The 13,083-nt window shown below is 32.0% G+C and overlaps 1 protein-coding gene across 5 annotated transcripts; it reads right to left on the minus strand.

Annotated features, from left to right (window-relative positions):
* LOC104777191 lies at positions 262 to 2,179 on the minus strand. 5 transcript variants are annotated; one of them, XR_002036893.1, is made up of 5 exons: positions 2,018 to 2,179; positions 1,756 to 1,859; positions 1,531 to 1,601; positions 1,328 to 1,399; positions 262 to 709 (listed from the first exon to the last, which is right to left on the minus strand). XR_002036893.1 is itself a non-coding variant. In XM_019241808.1 (5 exons), the coding sequence occupies exons 1-4, from the start codon at positions 2,171 to 2,173 to the stop codon at positions 1,351 to 1,353; spliced, it is 423 nt and encodes a 140-aa protein (XP_019097353.1). In that variant the 5' UTR covers positions 2,174 to 2,179; the 3' UTR covers positions 1,100 to 1,179; positions 1,328 to 1,350. The 5 variants fall into 5 exon arrangements, 2 of the variants coding, with proteins under 2 accessions (XP_019097353.1, XP_019097354.1); XR_002036894.1 differs by having other exon boundaries at positions 262 to 629; positions 1,481 to 1,601; XR_002036892.1 differs by having other exon boundaries at positions 1,481 to 1,601.

Genomic DNA, 13,083 nt, shown 5'->3' on the forward strand with positions numbered 1-13,083 from the left:
TGAGGTAATTGCTTGGTGAGTTAGAATGTTAAGTGAAACTTGATATTTGTAGAGAAACTTAGATGATGTCTATGGTTATGACTTAATCGATTTTAATAATCTTGGGGACCAAGTCGAGTAGCTAAGATACGGAAACAGAAAAGGATACTTAATTGAAATCTAAATGTATTTGTAGGGGAGATTAGGATATTGAGAAGTAACGATATAGGTACGATTTTAAATAATTTAGTTTATCCAATATGTCCAGTGTTGTTAAATAATAAAAAGTGTACGTGCTCAACAAAACAATTGAACAAAAATCCCTAATGTATAGAAAAATGTATACCCCTCACTTTCTCCCGCAGGTTCAGTCTCGACCAATTATCATACATTGTCATTTGTGTTGAAAATTGAGTACAAAAGCAAGAAAGCAAAGAACATAATAAATTCAATATTTGTTGCATGTGCCAACAGAAACAGGTTACAGCTTAGACTGGTATTGTATGTCGAAGATGTAATGATGGATAGATAGATAGATTCATACCAGCTTGGTTTGGGAAGAGTGCTCAACTTGCCTTCACCAGGAGTGGTGATGAAATCTCTTTACTCCTAGATTTGTCTTCATGATCAGTCCAAGCTCCTCTGTTTAACTTCATCGAACATTCACATGCGATGACATATCTTGTAACGTTTAAAAGGATGAACTAACCCAATCACCCATGGGAAAATTCTGCAAATATATGTGTTACTATAGTTAAATTCTCAATACCATATCGATACTCGATATTACTTTAATAAACGACCAACACCAATCATGAAATCATATAAACTAAAACCATTGTACTAATGTAAACAATGAAAACAATAAACATTTTCAATAGTGGAGTTGAGAATTCAACTTATGGAAGGAGTGGACAAAAGCAAAGCATTGTTTTTCCTGATTTTAAAATGCACAAGTACAAAGTAAATCCTCTAAAATCAATTATCACTCATATTCTAGGAAACAGAACATGCAACTTACACAATAAAAAATTCTGCATATTATTTAAATAAAAAACATGCAATCTATAATTTAGCTAAACCAAGCATATACTGATATGTGTAGTATCATGGGGCCATGGTTAACCGCCGAGAACGCAAACACGACCGCATAAGGGTCGAGCATGGAGCTACAACATGGGAGAACTACATCTTCAATCACCATATAGTACAAATCACATCAAAAGATTCATTGATAATAAGCAAGTCTATCACCAAAATTAGCTTAGACCAATGTACATCATGCAACTATAAATTACCAAACATGAACTCAATGCAATAGAAAGCAAAGTATAGCTATTGTTCATACCTCCCAGTTTTAGTCTGCAAATTTTAGGTGCAATTGTCATATCCCTGAGAAAGAACCTTCTGCAATTGAATCCTAACAAAAAACAAACAAACACTGCAAAATACTCAATTCCAAATACAAATCAGGAATTTTTAAGCATTACACATATGGAACCTTAAGAATTTCCCAATGAAGTCATCGGTGGAGAGTGTATTGCTAGCAACCTTAAGATCTTTAAGCCCTTCAAGCAAAGTAAACATAAACTTCTCTTGGAAAACATCGTTCATTCCACCATCTGAGAACAAACCCATCGAACATATTCATATTGATTAGTAAAACTTCGAGCCCTTTGAGAATTGAAAAATCTTAAAAACTTTTTCCAAAAAAACCGCAATTTTAATGGATATGAAACAAATCATATGAATAGAAGAAGAGCTAATAATAATGACCTATGCAAGTTCTGGTAAGGTATCTTGCGCCGTTATACTCAAAACGACATACGGATCTTGCCTTGAAAACCATTCGGTGTCTTTCAATTTTTGGCACCCAACAACTGAAAAATATCAAAAGAATCTGAGAAATATTTTTTTGACAAAAGAAAACTTAACACCTTTATGCGATCAAAGCAGAAAAGGAACATTCAAAGGTTTTACAAATTAGGTTGAAGAATATTTGGGACTCTAATAAAGAACATAAAAATAAGGTACAAACCAGTGACCTCGAGAACATCACACTGCTTGTATACCCGCCATCATCGACATGTATTGAACAGAATAATGGAGAGATTAGGGTTTGGAAGGAAACAAAGAGATTGAGAAGAGAGAAAAAAAAAGACACCGAATAAAGCTGAATCCACTGAAAATTCATGTTTAATTCTGCTGATTCAGGGGGTGTACTGAAACAATGATTTTGGAAGATTTGATGGGATTTAGAAAATTTGGAATTTTGATAGATTTTAGGGGAGTTGATATGATTTATGGTAAAATTCTTTCAAATCCCACCTAAAACCATAAGATTTGTATTTATGTATTTTTAACTAAACAAATCCTCTAAAATCCTCCAAAATCTTCCAGAATACTTAAAACTTATTAAAATACAAATCTACAAACTGTTTTGAATAACAATAGATTTCAAAGTAGATTTTTAAATCATCAATTGAATAACAGTGGATTTCATGAGACTTTTAAAAATCCATGATTGAATAACATAGGATTTGTAACTTTTACACAAATCACTTAAAATGTTAAGTTGAATACACCCCTTAGTGTTGTTGTGTAAAAAAACTCCTATAAAATTAAAAAAAAAACTCTCTAAAAAAATGGAGACGGCGACAGAGAGCATAGGGAGAGAGAGAAACACTTTTTAGGTTTTTAAATTAACGGATATGATGGAAGTGGATCAACGGTCATGATTAAAGAAGAGGATCCGAATCAATATAACTGGGTCATGTAAACCCGCGTCTTTATCCGTTTTTGAACGGTGGAAAATTTCATTTTTACCCTTTTTAAATAAATTAATTTGGTCATAACTCTAATGACATACCCTTATAATTTTTTAGAAAACAAAGGTTTATTAGTTAAACGACTTTACAAATAATAGTAGGGATAATAATCTAACTTAGACAACTTATATATGATTCGTACTACATGTTGTGAATTCTTACGCTTGGACGTGGGTTGTATAATCAATGCCTTATATATTGTATCTATCTGCAATCAGAAAACATTCAACAATATAAAACATGTGCTATCCCTGTCTTTTACTTGATTTTTCCATTTTAATTTAATTACTAATTAAGAAAGCTTCAAAGATTAGATAAATATTATCAACAATTAATTATAACAACACTAATGCTATATATATATATAATTAAAAGATATATACATATATATCTAAATGGATAAAATGCATTATCTTCAATTGAATGTATTTAATTTATAATCTCAAAACTTTTTCAAAAACAAGAAAAGACAGCAAAAGAAGCTATATCTTTTTAAATAAATTGATACATCCATCTTTATTTTCACCAAAATTCGACACGTTGAAATATTGTAATATATTTTATTCTCTCTCACCAAGTAAAAAGGCTATGTATTGTATTGTATATATATAATCCTAAGATATTTAGGGTATCATCATTACAAAGAGATATAAATAGAGAGAGAGAGAGAGAGAGAGGAAGAGAAATATTAAAACATTGATCAAACTAGTATGGAACTACCTCACGATTTATTGGAGGAGATTATTTCAAGACTCTCGGTTAAATCTCTTCTTAGATTTAAATCTGTGTCCAGAAGATGGATGTGGACTATTGAATCTCAACATTTCAAGAAGAGTCATATGACCCATCATCAATCACTAGACCCAAACCTTCTCCTCGTTGATTATGGTCATATTCAAGCCATTAAAGTATGTTTAATGAGGATGTTGGTGTTGGGTTCATCGTTTTCGACTGAGCTCCCTTGTCCTTACCCTCCACCAAGGAGGATTGATTTTCCAGCGATCGAGTTTAATAATGTCCCGTGTCGTGTGACCAATAGTTGTGACGGTATGATATGCTGTTACGACAGGTACGGAAAAATATTTGTTGTCAATCCAAGTACTAGATGGTACCGGCAAGTTCATGGGGCGGGATATCAAGAACTCTACTTCTTAATGAGAGAACGAGGAGAAACGCCTTTTTCACGGTATAGCTATGACGGGCTCGGATTCGGAAAAGACATATACACAGGAGAGTACAAGTTAGTTTGGTTATATAACAATTTCACAATAGACGAAGATAGTGTCACTACCTGTGAAGTTTTTGAGTTTGACACCAATACGTGGAGGTATGTGAAGTCTTCTCCTTATGTGATTCGTGATGTATATCAAGATCCGGTATACGTTGATGGATCACTTCATTGGTTGATAAATGAGGATTCTCCGAAAACAAGAGTAGTGTCTTTTGATTTTCACAAAGAAACTTTTCAGGCAACCTCAATACTCCCAACTGTCTTGAGAGATTGTAGACTGGTAAAAATATGCGATCTGAATAACCGTTTATGTCTATCAGAAAAAGCATGGCCAAAACAAAACATATGGGTATTAAATAATGAAGACAAATTATGGGAAAAATGTATTCTTTGGATCTACCTTATTTTCCTACAGAGAATTTGGTAGAGTATCAAATATACGAGACAGTAACCATTCCACTAGCAATTTTGAAGAAGAAGAACAAGCTGGTGCTTAATTATGCGACCGATCGTAGCCCCAGTCCGAGTCTTTGGATATATGATCATGACTTGAGAACATATGGTAAATGTTTCGAAAATGGAAACTATGCAGATGTGGTTCCTTATCACCCGAGCTTAATCTCTATTCCATTATAATAACTAGGTATTGAGCCCCCATAATATCGCGGTGAACTCATTTTAATAAAATATTAGAATATGACTGTCTTAGAGCACGGGTTCAAATTCCTTCCTTTAAAACATCGTATATACGATAATTTTATTTGTTTTAAAAAGTTTTTTTTATGGAATACTATGAAATGAAATCATTTAGTGAATATACTTAAGAAAATAACATCTATTCTGTAAGATATATATATTCTAGGGAAAAAAGCCTAAAAATACCCCATTTATTTTTTATTTGGAAGTTTAATACATTGTCTTTTTAAATTGGAAGAAAAATACCTCATCTAATTTTCATTGGTTTAAAAATACTTAGTCTTTAAATTTTTGGTAGATTCAAACCCGTGAATTACCGTCGTTAACGGACGTTACAGATCATTTAACGGTCGTTAAAGTCTAACCACACTAACTTTTATAGATATATACAACACGGTAAGGCTAATTAGATGATTTATTGTCCTAGTGTAGTGATTACGAGTGAGTTGGGTACATCTCGACACCAGTGTTCGGGTTTGGGTTCGAGAGACATCAAACCGCAGAGGTTTTTTTTTTCTTCTAATTTCTTTTTTCTCTTTCTCCTTCAGAAGAATCTGTTGGATCTGTGAAAGAAATTGTTTGGACTTTGTGGAATAGTCTTCTTCTTCTTTGTCTATCAATACTGGCCAACAACAACTCTGTGATCTCTTTTGAGAAATTCCGTAATCAGATCTGACGAATCCGAACAGATTTTCAATTTTTGTATCTGGAATCGAAGTATCAGACGAACTCTCCCCAATCATCATCCTTACCGTGGTTTGTAGTGAATACATCGGCGGTTGGCTAAGGGAGAAGAAGAAATTGATGTCGTTAGATCGGGAAAACCATTTTAATAGATGGATTTGAAAACTTCAGTTTAGTTGGCCACAATCAATGTCGTTAGGGTTGCGATTAGTAAAGAAGATGACTTAATAATTACTATTTTACCATTCTGTTAAAAACTATTTTTTAAAAATCAAAAGGTGTATGAGAGTGGCTTCAAACATGGGTTTTAAAGTAGAGTTAGTTGGCATAATGATACATTTTTCAAACATAATTAGAAATATGATACATTCACTATTTATAATTAGAAAAAACCACATTGATCACTGTTGGTCTATTTTCTCAGTCATTTTTGCCATTCAACAATCTTTTTAATTACACTTTATGCCATTGTACATCTCATTTTCTCCTTATTTCTTGATTTCTTTAATAATTGTTAATATAATTTTCTTTTAGAAAACTTCTTAGATACAAAAAATTCTATATTTTTTTCTTTACAATTTGATATGAATTTTGTTTAATAATTTTTAAATATATTATATACATATTTTGTATCCGTACACATTTTTAAGTGAACAGATGTCTATACACTTTATTAAGTGTACAAATGTATGTATACATAATTAAGTGTACATATGTCGGTACACATTATTAAGTATACAAATATAATTTTTACCAACCATTGCAGTACAAACATCTGAAACCCTAAGTATTAAACAAATTACATTTGTACACTTGATAATGTGTACCGACATCTGTACACTTAATTATGTGTACAGACATTTGTACACTTAATAAAGTGTATAGACATTTGTACACTTTAAAATGTGTACGGATACAAAATATGTATATAATATATTTAAAAATTATTAAACAAAATTCATATCAAATTGTAAAGAAAAAATATAGAATTTTTTGTATCTAAAAAGTTTTCTAAAAGAAAATTATATTAACAATTTTTTAAAAAATCAAGAAATAAGGAGAAAATGAGATGTACAATGGCATAAAGTGTAATTAAACCCATTGACCATGATATTTTGGTAATGTCCCCCATCACCTATGTCCCACTCTCATTTCTATTTCTACTCATCTCTATCTCACACCACCCTGTTTTTTCAATTGTAAATAGTAAGTGTATCAAACTCATAATTAAGTTTCATAACTGTACTAAAACCCCAACAAACCCATTTAAAGTAATACCAAAACCAATTATACCACTAGAACATACCAATATATTCGAAAAAAGTGTATCCCAAATATATATATCTATATATATACACACGTGGTTAGACTTTAACGCCCGTTGAATGATCTGTGACGTCCGTTGACGACGGTTAAGTCACATGTTGGAATCTATCAAAAATTGAAAGATTAAGTATTTTTAAACCAATGAAAATTAGTTGAGGTATTTTTCTTCCAATTTAAAAAGGCAATGTATTAAAGTTCCAAATAAAAAAATAAATGGGGTATTTTTAGGCTTTTTTCCCTATATTCTAGTATATCCAGATTTTGACCTGCGATATAACGCGGATTAAGCTGTGTGATAAAAAAAATTAGTTATTGTTTGTTACTTTTGTTTGATTTGTTTAGTGTTTAAAGTTATATATTGTGCTGAAAATATATATATATATATATATATATTGTATCTTGATTGTTATTTCTATGACTTAAACTATAGGACAAAATATGTAACATATGTTTGTCAAAATCATCATGACCGAGAAAGCATACCAAACAACATTAATCCAAACTTAAATTTAATCTGAGAAATCATATTTTGAAATTTGAACCCGTGCTCTAGGCTCTAGCAAGAAATCATATTTCTTAAACTTTTATCATATTATAGTGACATATTATTGACTCATGCTATAACAAATCAAATTAGAGTGTTTATAATTTTTTAACTTTTTGATCTATCATATATTTATGATATTTTTAAAGGGGCAATTGCATTTTGTATACATTTATTTGGTGTTGAATGCAAAGATAGACCCCATATTTGATATTTGAGAAACATAACCACTAAGGGTACTGAAATTACAGTTGACTCCCTTACGACCAAACAAAAAACAGAAGCCAAAATGACAGATATAACCCGAGGAAGTCTGCACCAGATTTCTTAAGGTGGATTACAAATTTACGTCAACAAGAAGACATAAAAAGACGTCTACTCCTTAATTATAGTTTAAATTTTACTTAAAAAATAATAAAAGTAATTTGATAAACCTATTGATCAAATAATAACCACATAGACTTCCTGCATTGAAATAAAATAATTTACATATAAACGAGTCAAATTAAACAAGGAAAGGTTGATTAGGCTAAAATTATTTGATTTAGGATTTGCTTAAGTAGACTTCTCGGTAGACTATTGGTGGTTGACTTTGTTATGCTATCAACCTAACCGAATGCGTACCGATTCCTTGATTTTAACCTAACCGGATGATTTAACCATATATATACTTCTCTGTAAGTTGACCCTAATCTTTATATGATCTCTCTCTCTCTCCAAAATTTCTCTCTCAAAAATTTCAATATTGTTGCTCTAGAAAATTCAGCCACATATACCCACAAAATATTTTATGGCTTACAAAGATAAATATGAAAACCCTAGATTCTCTTTTATTTTACTTGTCTCTCTCTCAAATATATCTTGGCTCTCCAAAAAAAAAAAAAAAAAATTAGATCTAAAACTCCAATCCATCCTCTTTTTTCTCTCTTGTTTTTTTATTGAAGAAGTTCTGCAAATGTGACTCTACGAATCTCTCTCTAGATCTGACCTTCATTCATATTCAAATCTAATCCCAAAAGTTTTGTTTTCATATCTACCTACCAAATNAAAAAAAAAAAAAAAAAGATCTAAAAACAGATGTGTCTCAACCCCAATCTATCATCTTTTTCCCTTTTTTTTTCATTGAAGAAGTTCTGCAAATCTGACTCTACGAATCTCCCTCCAGCTTTGGCCTTCATTCATATTCAAATCTAATCCCAAAGGTTTTGTTTTCATATCTACCTACCTAATCTAGGTTTTTAGTTTTATGTTGATTGAATTTGGGTTCTATATGAGTTTTTTATTGGGATATGAGAATTGTTATTGAGTAATCTGTTGGAAAAAGTTTAGTTCTTTCTTTTTTAGTTTGATTTTAACTTTTATTTGGATTTTTATGATTTAATTGCTTAAAGTCGGATTTTTTACCAAAGCTTGTTCTTGTAAACTTCTGACGGAATTTAACGTCGTGCCTCAATTGGGCTTAGTCAACGAAAGTTACCTTTTTGTTTGAAAATTCAGTAAAAACCTGGTGATTTAAATGACATTTCAGAAGTTGATGATTTTTTTGGCCACAATTTGAAAATTGGTGATTTTTGTTGACATTTTTCTCATTGCTTAAATGATAAATCGAATGTTAATTTTTTTTTTTTGGAATAAAATGTAAAATTATTCGAAAAAACTATTTTTACAAGGACTCCAACTTGTAAGGAAAAAAATTTAGGGATCTTACTTGTCATATAAATAATGCCATGTCAATATCAAATTAAATTAATAAAATATTACATTTTAAAATTTATTAATAAACATCTGATTTATTAAATTAAGCAGTTTGCAGTACAATGATTCTCAGGGAGGAAGTGTAATAATCCATTTGGAACATAGTAATGAAAAATTAAAAGAACTATTGTTTGGTAAATGAGACTTTGCTAGGAAGTTGGCTGCTTTGTAGAAATCTTTGCCGATCCATGTGAACTTGGCATCCTCAAAACTTCTCTTTCCAGAGTAAAAATTCTTTTATCCAATTATGCATCCCAAAGTTGATGGTTTGTCTGTGTAGTAATCTTGTTAATTCAAGACAATCACCTTCAAAAACGACTCTGCGTAATCCTTTCATCCAACAATGTTGCATTGCTTGTATTAGACTTTGACATTCACTCTCCATAGAATTCCGAACTTTTGCTCCCTTCGCTTGGCTAGCCCCCATATATGATCCTTTATCCTCTCTTATAATCCAGCCAACTTGAGGTTCCCTTTATGTGTTGACAAAAGAGGCATCATAGTTACACTTAATCCATGAAATTTCTGGTTTAGTCCATCTCTTTACTCTGCATGATGTTTATGCTGCTTTTATAACGCCAAACGTTGTGAGATATGCCTCTGACTTAATCCATTCTTCAATGTCATTTCGGGCTAATTTGATGGCTCGAGACCATGATTGATGTCGTTGCTAGAATACTTGTAGATTTTGACTCTTCCAAATATGCCCTAATATCTAAACTAGTAGCTGATTGGTGAAAGCAACATTGTTATCTAGACTGCATCGAAAAACTTTCTCGAGATTTTCTTCTAAGGTTGATGTAGCATTGATCAAACCAGCAACGAGATGACCTGAAGCTCTGTTTTATCTAGCAAATTCGAAAGGGAACTCCAGTTATGATTCATTATTTCGATCTAATCGTCTTTCTTTCCTTTTCGTTTGTTTCGAGAAAGTAAAAACAATATTTAAACAAAATTATAGGAAACTGTAAATGAGAGTTTCTTTCTCTGCCATAAAGATTGTGCATAGTAACATCTAAAGAACAAATGATTGACTTCTCTTGCTGGATTGTTTGATGCAATAGATATAACACTAGTAAAAATAAATAACGAGCCAACACAAAGTCAAGAATCAAGGCCAACTAAGATCGAAGCAAAGCACATAATAAAAAGTAGCAAACAGAGGAGAAACATACTGAAATAACAAATTTTCAAAAAACTGGTATCAAACTGTTATGAACACAAAAAGTTAAGAAAGTGATTACCATTGAGCTCCATGGAGAGATCTACATTAATCCCAAGCTGCTTTATATTATAGATTTGCAAAAGATCTCCGTCTTCTTTCACAACTCCAAATAATGGTGGCCAATGGTAATACGGCTGATGTATTTCGAGTTGGTGTGTACTCAAGAAACGCTCCACAAATGAAACGGGAAGCGTGATTTCTTCTTCACCCTTAATCTCAGCTATCGTAGCTTATGCGGTTATTAGAGTCCTTATGAATTGATGGTAACCGCGTACGGGAACAGGAATTGGGTACGGAAACGGGGACGGAAAATGGCAAAGTAAAAATTAGTAGATACGGGTACGGCATGGATACTTCAATAAACATATAAGAAAAATATAAATATAAGTCTAAAAATATAAATAATAATTATAAATATAAGTCTCAAAATAGAAGAAAAATAATCTTAAATAACAATCAAAAACTAATTATTGAGGAATTGTTCTGGTTTTGTGAACGAAACTGGAGAATACGTCAAAGAGACAAAGAGTCAAAGACTAACACGTGAAGAGAAGAGAAGACCTATGAATATGTATGATAGGAGAAGACTAGAAGACGTGAAAACTGAAAGCGCAGCAATGAATCAATTATATAGAAGGTTGAAACCCTAGAATATGCCTTTTAATTCCTTTTGTCGTTTGAGTTTTTCTATAGAAAAAAGTTAAATAGCTATTCTAAAAAGGGGACACTTAAATTATCTTGGAAACGATTCAAAAACGTCCCCATATCTCTTCATTCCCGTTTCCTTTTTTGCTTGCCGTCCCTGCTTTCTCTGAAACGGCGGAGAAACGTTTCCTTGCTGTCCCCGTGAGGTATCCGTCCCCAACACAAATCCGAGACGGGAGACGGTGGTCGACAGGCGTCCCCATGCATCGTAGGGTAACCCTTGTTACCTACAGCGTGGAAGCTGGTCCTTACCTTGTATGCAAGCCTAATGAGTTTATCGTATGCATCCCACCTGATCGATTTTATCACTTTCTCTCTATATTCTTTTGCATCTCTAATCATAGATATTAAAAGAAATTTTAGGATTCCGTTTAATATATATAACAATAAACAAAAGATTCACATCTATACTATTAACTGGGGAGTACAAAAGCCAAAAGAAAAAAAAACTTTGCAAAAAATTCCATATTATACCCCTACGGATTAAGCAAGGAAGAAGAGAAAAAAAAAATTTAAGGGCAACAAAGTCATTATATTAGGTTATGGGACGCGGATCCTTATGGTTTGGTATTATTCCATTCGGATCCTAGATATACAAAATGTGTATCCAAACACTATCTTTGCCTTCCCTTAAACCTGTATTAATTACAAACGACATTAAAATCTGCAACTACTAAATAAATACCAACTAATCATATGCAATCCCTTATTATTCTCTAATGTAATAGATCAATCATCAAAATCATATCAAAACATTAACTACAAATATTAACAATTTATCACAAATATTCTCTTTTCAAAAAATCACAACAACCATTTAGTATATATTACCTTTTGTTCTTCGTTATTTAATGGCGTATATCAATCATCAGAACAAAAAAACAGAAACAGTTGGATCGAATCCCGGTTCTTAATATAGTATATCGTATAAAACCCAAAATCAAATCAACAAGAGAATATTTTATATTCATTGCATCGAATATTCTATAATTCTACCAAACCCAACTTCAAATACTATATAATCTATAGAATACATTGGAAATCTTTAAACTCATCAAACAGACGAACAAAGAGAATAGAAATTCACCTTGGTATAAGTCATGGCTGCCACCGATGGGTTCACACAGCTTTCCGATCTGAAGGCCTTCAAAACAACATGGAAAATCAGAGTGAAGATCGTCCATACATGGAAACAATACACAACATACAATGGAGAAACAATTGAGATGATTTTGGCTGATTTTGAAGTAAGTTTAGATTATTCTCCTTATAACTTATAAACATATTTACTTCATACAAGAAAGTCTACCAAAGTTTTAATTAATATGTTTATTGTGTTATTATAGGGTTCTCTCATTCATGCTACTATTAAGAAGCAGCAGTTGAACAAATTCCAAAGGCTTATTTTTTTTTGGTGAGTGGCGAATTATTGAGAACTTTCAACTGTCAAGATCAACAGGGAAATTTCGGGCAACCAAACATCAATACAAGATGACCATCATGAACTCAACCAACATAACCCGATGTGCTTGTGTTTCAAACGATTTTTATTTGGATCTACCTTCATACAAGAACATACTCGCTGAAGATGGTTTGAATGAAAATATTTTGATTGGTACGCTAATATATTGTTTGTTTTTATATAAATAGTTTGAATTTGTATTCTATGTTATTAACTGCATAACATAATTTCCCCCTATTTTAGATGTTCTTGGACAGGTTTTCCATTGACGAAATGAAAACATCTGAGCTTAACGACAAACCGAAAAAAGATTACAGGTCATCCTGCGAGATACAAGGTAATGAGACCATACTATCTCATATGTGTACTAACTAATCATCTCATTGACTAACCATATATTAAGCACTAACGTGTGTATTTATTTTGCTGTATTACAGTGACCAGCGGTTGTCCAGTAATGTTGTTGAGGAATATAGATCCAAGAGGAGGGCTAATGAATGAAACAAGGTTGCAGATAACACAATTGGCTGAGTTTGTTTTGGAAGCTATCGTGATTACAGGAGACAAAGTGGGCGATAAAGTACTCATTCCAAGGATATTGCTCACTCCTTCAGATACTAAACTACCATTCAAAATGCGGCGAAGAAA

This window comes from Camelina sativa, chromosome 3 (genome assembly GCF_000633955.1).
Source record: "Camelina sativa cultivar DH55 chromosome 3, Cs, whole genome shotgun sequence".
Lineage (NCBI taxonomy): Eukaryota > Viridiplantae > Streptophyta > Magnoliopsida > Brassicales > Brassicaceae > Camelina > Camelina sativa.

Excerpts from the sequence above, each read along its gene's own strand:
- LOC104777191 (XM_019241808.1), bottom strand. The coding sequence starts at position 2,173 with ATGAATTTTCAGTGGATTCAGCTTTATTCGGTGTCTTTTTTTTTCTCT. Across the intron at positions 1,602-1,755 it reads CCTTACCAGAACTTGCATAG|ATGGTGGAATGAACGATGTT; the intron begins GTCATTATTATT and ends GTTTGTTCTCAG. Across the intron at positions 1,400-1,480 it reads TTCATTGGGAAATTCTTAAG|GATTCAATTGCAGAAGGTTC; the intron begins GTTCCATATGTG and ends GTTTTTTGTTAG.